This window comes from Pezoporus wallicus, unplaced genomic scaffold (genome assembly GCF_028554395.1).
Source record: "Pezoporus wallicus isolate ANWC-B61680 ecotype Strahan unplaced genomic scaffold, APGP_CSIRO_Pwel_v1 contig_12129, whole genome shotgun sequence".
NCBI classification, from domain to species: Eukaryota; Metazoa; Chordata; class Aves; order Psittaciformes; family Psittacidae; genus Pezoporus; species Pezoporus wallicus.
Window position 1 is genome coordinate 925,686 of NW_026642642.1, and position 7,384 is coordinate 933,069.

The 7,384-nt window shown below is 46.7% G+C and overlaps 1 protein-coding gene across 1 annotated transcript; it reads left to right on the forward strand.

Annotated features, from left to right (window-relative positions):
- The first annotated feature begins 2,447 nt into the window (after positions 1-2,447).
- Positions 2,448-4,853, forward strand: PMAIP1 (phorbol-12-myristate-13-acetate-induced protein 1). Its single transcript, XM_057431167.1, has 2 exons — positions 2,448-2,678; positions 2,966-4,853. The coding sequence occupies exons 1-2, from the start codon at positions 2,606-2,608 to the stop codon at positions 3,076-3,078; spliced, it is 186 nt and encodes a 61-aa protein (XP_057287150.1). The 5' UTR covers positions 2,448-2,605; the 3' UTR covers positions 3,079-4,853.
- The last annotated feature ends 2,531 nt before the right edge of the window (positions 4,854-7,384 follow it).

A 7,384-nucleotide genomic window follows, 5' to 3' on the forward strand; every position in this document is an offset into this window, starting at 1 on the left:
AATAAATAAATGAATGCCTGTGACTCTACCAGCCCTCTGGTTTGCGCCCAGCTGTCCTGATAGGAAAGCATCTCCTCTCCACCTACGCCCAAAAGAAGAACCCATCTCTTTGTACTGCTGCAGAGATAGAGGGAGAAGTTGCCTTTAAAGATCATCTCCCTTTTTGGATGAGGAAGTGTTTCTAAGCAGGACAGGATCAAGGTTCATTTGGTTTTGACCTCACTACAGGAACAGTCAGTTATTTAAATTTGACCAAGTAATCTATTTAATTTGCCTGAGTATCAGATCTGTCTCCAGATTCATGAAGAAGAATAAGCCTCAGGTCATCCCTGTCTCTGCCTAACTAAGCAACATAACACACATGTGCCCAGCAGGACAAGGGACTGGTGTGTCCCTCTTCCCTATGGACAGAGTTCATGAGCACTTCCCCTCCATTTGGGACTGCTGAGCACCCAGAGCACTGGGGGCACGTGGTGGGTAAGCGTCCACCTCCCCCTGTGCTGGCATCCTGGAGGAGCTGCAATGATTTATGGAACAGCCATTAGGCTATGGCTATGAGATGCAGCCCTGAGCATCACATGCTCACCTCCACAATGGGGGAGGACACGTCACACAGCCTGACATGCTCTTGAGCTGTTTACTTGCCTTCCCGCCATCTAAAACCCAACAAACCTGTTTCAAGAAAGAGTTTCTTACGTAACAGGAATGATGCGGGCAAAGGTCAGATCTCCCTGAATGGGGCTGGGTTACAAACAGGGGTGTTCACGCACCTGAAAAAAGACCCTAAACATCAAGTCAAGCAAATAAGCCTATCTGCCATATAGGTTATATACCAAAGGATGAGAGATGAAGGTGGTATCTTCTCAAAAACATCAGAAATTCTTCTGTGGCCAACATAAGCTGCTCTGGCACAAGGTCCCAAACCAGCAGCGTGCACTGTGGGGTGCCACTAGAGTGCACTGAAGCCAGCATTCAGCCACCCTCTTGGCAATGGCTGTGCAAAAGTCTCATCCAGCCATACCGTTTGTTAGGACATCTCACCTGGAGAAATGCCCTGTCTATGAGGCTCTCCCACATGCCAGCCCCACAGTAACACTGTGCCTGCTGCCTTCTGCCAGGCAGCCACAGGGCTGATGTTTCCTATGCAGGGAGAGAAATCCCAGCCTTGTTTCATTGTTTTGCAAAAATGTCATCGTTTCCAGGAAATATACTGGGGAAAGGGTTTCTGAGCTAAGGTGTGCTAGTGAGCATTCCCTCTTCTAATAGACTTCAAGGTCATCAATGTTTTCCAGATAACTTGATTTCAGAGTCTCCTATCCCACAGAAAAGAGCTGCTGGACAGCCCCTTGTGGGTCTGTATTACACTGCCACATCTTTTCCTTCTTGAAGCTGTGTTTAGATGGGTTTTTTGACTTTCTACAAATTACTTTCTACAAATTGACTTTCTACAAATTACTTCTTTATTATGTCTGGCCCATCTGCGCTTTCTTTCTGTCAAGCTGTTTTCCCTTAGAAATAGAAGTCCATCCTATGTGCTACCACACCAAATAGCAAGCTCCCCAAGAGGCAGGAGTGAGAGGAGTGACTCACAACTCTGTTAACACTGCGGTGATCAAAGTGACAAGGGCCACTTTATAATTCCACCTCTTATTTCTTGTAAAAAAGCATATCCAAAACTACAGCAAGCATAGGTGATCGCCATGGCATGTCCCAGCCAGCAATGCGCAGTGCAGGCACTGCGCTGCCAATGGGAAGAATCCAGCAGTGGGAGAGAGGCCCTAAGTCATAAAAAGGCACATGATATGGTCCAGCTTGTTTCACTATCATTTATTCAAGGCCAAGGTCACCATCACCTTGTGTAATAAAGCAGGACTGGGTCAGGAGCAACTGCTGGTTAAGAACAAGCAGTCCCATCCCTCTATGTCTTCTTGCCCATCATGAGCACTCCCCATCTTTTGCTTCTCGTCATCCAAGCACACCTCATCCCTCCACCCCTTCTTCCTCAGTGCAAGAGCAACCCTACCCATCACAAGCACATCCCACCCTCTACCTCTCCTTCCCTATCACAAACCCACACTAACCCTCTGCCTGCTCTTGCTTGGAAGATGCAAACCCCATCCCTCCACCTTTCCTGGCCCAGATGATCAAACCTCACCCCTCTACCTCTCACACCCAAGATCAAACCTGATCCTTACACCTCTCCTTGCCCGGATCAAACCCCATCCCTCCACCTCTCCTGGCCCAGGAGATCAAACCCCATCCCTTCGCCTCTCCGTGACCAGAAGACTTGAACCCTCCACCTCTGGTGTCCCAGATCAAACTCCATCCCTCTTGGCGCGGATGCTCAAACCCCATCCCACCTCCTCCTGCCCGCGCACACCCGCTCCCGCCCTCACCCCGGCGCTGCTCCCGTTCCCCGCCTCTCGGGCGCGCTCAGACACGCCGCCGCCCGCCCGCACCTCGGCCGGGGGGCGGGATTCCCCCCGCGCCCTTACGGTTTCCATGCGTCACGGCGCGGGGAAAGCCCCGCCGCGCTCCGCCCCGCAGCACGGTCTCCGCTGTCGCCGCCGCTCCGAGCCCAGTCGTGCCGATCCGCGCCACCGCGATGATGCCCGGCAGGACTCCGCGGAAAGCTGCGCCCCCCGCCGCTCCCGCGGGTACCGGGAGTGAAGGGACAGGTGCGTAGCGGAGTCTTGCGGGACATACACGCGGCTTTTCCAGCCCGGCTCCAGCGCTGGGAGCGAGGGCAGCACCGCTGGAAGCGGGAAGCGCGAGGAGGGATGCGGCTGCGGCCGTCCGTGGGGATGTACAGCGGTGATTGTAGTGGGGTGTAACACCTATTAAAAAGAGAGGAAATGGGGGGGAAATAAAATCACAGTATTGTGAATATGTCGTGAAAGTGAAGGAGGGGTGTGGGTGGGCAGGCGGCGGTGCTGGGTCTGACGGCTGTGCTTGTGCATCGCAGTGTCGGAGGTGGTGTCTGAGTGCGCCCTGCAGCTGCGCAGGATAGGCGACAAGTGGAACCTGCGGCAGAAGATCCTGAACCTCCTCACGAAGCTCTTCTGCCCGGAGACATGAGCTCCCCTCGGCTAACAGCGTGCTGAGAAGCAGGGAAGGACCTTGGCTTTGTGGATTTGGAACGAGAGACTTCACTGACGCTGGGAGATGAAGAAGCTCTTTGTGCTGTGTTTTGCTGCCTGTAGCCGCTGAAGAATGGCTGTTGCATCATGATTTCTTCGAAGAATGTTACAGCAATACTGACATATGAATGTCAGGTAGAAAAAAAAAGATAGCAATGGGCAAAGCCTCTAACCATGCAATGGGGTACTTGGGGCAAGCTGGAACTTGCCCTTCAGGCTGGTATACCCAGTGGCGCTCTGGTCTTTGGGTCACGCAGCTATGTTTCACCAAGGAGATCGGAGCACCTTCGGGAAGAAGCCAGTAAAAGTTCCAGTGTCTTGGAACTTGGGATTATATATTACAAGGCAAAAGCCAGTTGCTCTGTTTCTGACTGCTCTTGTTTTCTAAAGCATGGATTCTGCTGGACAGGGATCTGGTAGTGGAATTATTCCATTTAAGTAAACCACTATCTATCTTAATTGAAAAGTTATTTGTTACAGGATGTTGCTTTGTGAACTAAAAATTAGAATTCTATGAATTTACATGATGTTGCATAGTTCTAGTCTATATTATATATATATATTTGCATATCTATTATATATAAGTATAAATACATGCACCCTATCTATCTGACATGAGTATTTCACAGAACTATTAATTGAATGGTACTTGTTTAGGCTTAAAAAGCAATGACAAAAAAAAAGTTCAAAACATGACATAAATCAACATAAAAGTACATTATATAAACCAGAAGAAAGCACAATGTTGTCTGATAATAAAGGAATACATTACGCATCAGAGAGGGAGTATACTTTAGTGTAGTACTATATAAGACATATATGAATATATGTTACACAAATACAGATATTAAAGTATGTGTGGTAGAATTGTTTCAATATTACAAATAATTTCTTGAGAACAGTACAATACCGCTGTGTCTTTATAAGTAACTTCATAACTCTTCAATAGAAGTAGATCTGAAAGTTGAATCCATGTTGAATGTCAGGTTTTCTTGAGAATGTTATTTATTCAAAGAAAGCAACTGCCTCTCTTTGAAGACGTAATATCAACAGAATTGAATGTTACAGTCAATACAGAAAATGTAGCCTTGGATTTCTGTATATTTAACTGTATTGTCAAGTGAAGGTTCTTCTCTTATCCTTTATTTCCATTTAATTTCATGGTAACCTCATTTAAGTTCTGGAATGGTGCAGCCATTGCAGCACATCCAGTGAATGGTGATGCATTATGCCCAGCTCACTGAGGGCTTATTACCCTTGGGTGGCTTTGGAGGAGCTGAATTCAGCATGCTAATCACCATCAAAGTGAACAGTAGCTTTACTAGTTATTTCACATGAGACACAATCCTAAACATTTTTTCATGGGTGTAAGCTAGCAAGAAAATGGCTGAAGTTGGTCATGTTTTGTAGCTACTTCTGACATCAATGGTCAGTTCCTTCTCTTAACTAGCTTTGTATGTAAGTACCTTTGCATTGTATAAGGCTGTGTAGTTGCACTTTCTAAATTCTGGGTCTGTTCAAGTTAGAATTTTTCCTGCCTTGTAAAGAATTTTTTTTGTATGTATTTATAAATTTTTTTTTTTTGTTAGCTCTTCTGACTCTGTTTTTGCAAAACTGTCATTACATAGCTCTGGTCACTCTGTCACAACCCACTACATATGGCTGTTACTTGTCACTGATTTCACTAAGAAGATGACTGACTTAGCCTGCTTACCACATGGAGGACTTCACCCTATCCTGGTGGTATAACTGGGATCTTTATGACTGTCTTGAGCCACATGCATGGTTCCCTCCTCTAAGCCACCTTGTACCTTCTCAGTGAGAGCACAATGTTTCAAGAATAGTTGTTTTTCACCTTAGCACTGAAACGTAACATATTTTGCTGACATGTGCAGAAGTTGTTTTTTTCAGGTATTAAAAAGTAAATGCGTAGAGTTTCTGTTTGGCTAAACACCAGCTCCCAGGCTAGCACCATGTGCAGCTTGGCAAAGCTGTTCATCAAAGGCAATGCAGGGAGCTCAGCAGGAGGGCTCCTGCTCCATGTCCTGCACTCGGTGGAATCCCACAGCCTTCATTAAGGACACTGAACAATGATTGTGCCTGCCTGGGACTCTCTGGAAAATTCGACATTAGCAGCTGAAATATATTTAATAAAGGTGTTGTGCTTTAAATTCAATAGGAAATGAGGTGCAGGCTGCATAGAGCCTGCCCCGTTCTTCAGGCTGCTGCACACATGAATATTATGAAAAAAGTATTGCCATAAATGCATCGTCATGGGGATATCTGAGTTAAGTGTTAGTGAAGTACATTTTTCTGTCTAGATCTGCAAAGGCTGTTTGCTTCTTTGTGTTTTTATTTTTCTCTGAGCATTGTCAAGAGTGCTGGCCTTCACTGGGAACTCAGGAAAAAGACCCAGATCCAAGCTATCAGTGCTAATATATGAGCATTGAATCCTTAGGATTCCTTTTGTTACTTCTCCAAAGGATCTGCTATGTAAATATAATCTGTTTTATAATCTGTTTGTTTTTCTTAAGGCCTGTTTTGGATACAAGCCAGATGTTTTGCTGAATGCCCCATGTATATATGTCTTGAATTCCTGCTGAGACAATAAATACAAAGCATTTGCAAGAAAAATGAGTCATTGTTATAACTCAGGGATTTTTTTTACAGATTCTGAATGCGTGATCATGTTTGTTACACAAATTCATTCCATACTTCCAAGTCAGCAGATACACACTAGGGCAACAGCACAGTACTAGTAGGTATGCGTTGGGAAATAAGGCTTTTACTTCTGCCTTTAAGAGGAACAATATATAACCATATCCTTGAACTTCAAAATGGGAAACTGAGACATCTATTCTAATATTTTCTAGTACCTACTGCCTGCAGAATAGTTGGGTGGGGTCAGGGGTGCTCCATTACCTCTGCCAGAGGTGTTGCAGCTTTGAGGAAGAGTCCCTGGGGATCAGCCAAGTTAAGGGTTTTGTCTCAGATGAAGGCAGAAGGGAATAGAGTGTTTCACCAAGGTCAGATCTTTACCTTCTCTGAAACTTGAAACTGGACTTCTGGAGAAGAGGGAAAAGATGCTGCTTAGCACAAGGGAACAGCAAGGGAATAGGACAGAGCTTATTCTTCGTCCCTAAAGCTGGGGTCCAAAGATGTGTCTGTGGATGGTCAGAGAGCCTCACCTGCTGCGCCATACACATCAGCAGGCTTTCTTTTGAGTCATCATGACGCTTTCCCCAGCTTCACAGGGAAGCAGGGAGCACGACTCCTTGCACACATGTTCACAGCGCAAGGACTAAGAGCTTTCTGTCCAAAGGCTCTGGTTTCTAGTAAATGAGAAAAGAAAATAAAGGGAAGCAATTCCCTGTCCTTTCCTAATTAGCCACCAGTAAAGGCATCAGCGAAGCCGCCCTGGGAAGGTTCATCAGCATGGTGCCAAGCGCTGCACAATGCATTTTGCGTGGCTCTGCCAGCAAATTACACTCATAAGATCCATCAGCCTGTGAAAACGTCCAGACACCCTTCCCAGTGCTCATGGGAGCCCAGCTCCTCTCCAGCCAGGTCACCGCCAGAGCGTGCGGCTTGTGACCTGCTCCTCCCTAAAGAGCAGGGGGAAGAAACAAAAGCCCCATCACTGCGGCACGGCATCGCTGTCTGAAGGCGCCTGACTCACCTGTAGGCACCTAATACCAGAAAAACAAATCAAACCCTCCTGCCAAAGCAAACTGTCAGAGTTGCCACCCCACAGCACTTGCCATTAACCACGGCCTGTGGGCACCTGCCAGAGCAACAAGTGCAGCCCCAGGTCACATTTGCTCTGTGCTCACTGATAATACCAGCCCGGTGTCCATGGCCAGCTCATGCACTCACACCTGAGGCTGGATGCACAAGCGGTATTTCCTGAACAAATTGTTAGACAACAGGCAGCACCTCCCTCCTTCCCTCTCCTTTCATGGGGTGTTTTTTTTAAGTCATCTAAAAACAATGTCTCATATGCTGCTGGTTATTTTTAGCACACGCGGCTGGAAGGGATTAATTTTATCATCTTTTCCTCCTGCCAACATGAGATTGGGTGAGGGCATGACGTGCATCTATAGAGGTGCAAGGAGGCTGGACAGGAAGGGCTGGGGATATGATGTGTTGTCTTTTGGTCTGGCAAGGTTTTCCAGGAAGTAAGTGACTGCCTGGTGGTGGGGCTGTCAGTGAACAATACTCCCACAAGCTGTTATAGCTGTAAA

Bases quoted from the DNA above. Each gene is read 5' to 3' on its own strand.
- PMAIP1 (XM_057431167.1), top strand. From the start codon at position 2,606: ATGATGCCCGGCAGGACTCCGCGGAAAGCTGCGCCCCCCGCCGCTCCC. The intron at 2,679-2,965 runs GTGCGTAGCGGA...TGTGCATCGCAG, and splicing joins TACCGGGAGTGAAGGGACAG to TGTCGGAGGTGGTGTCTGAG.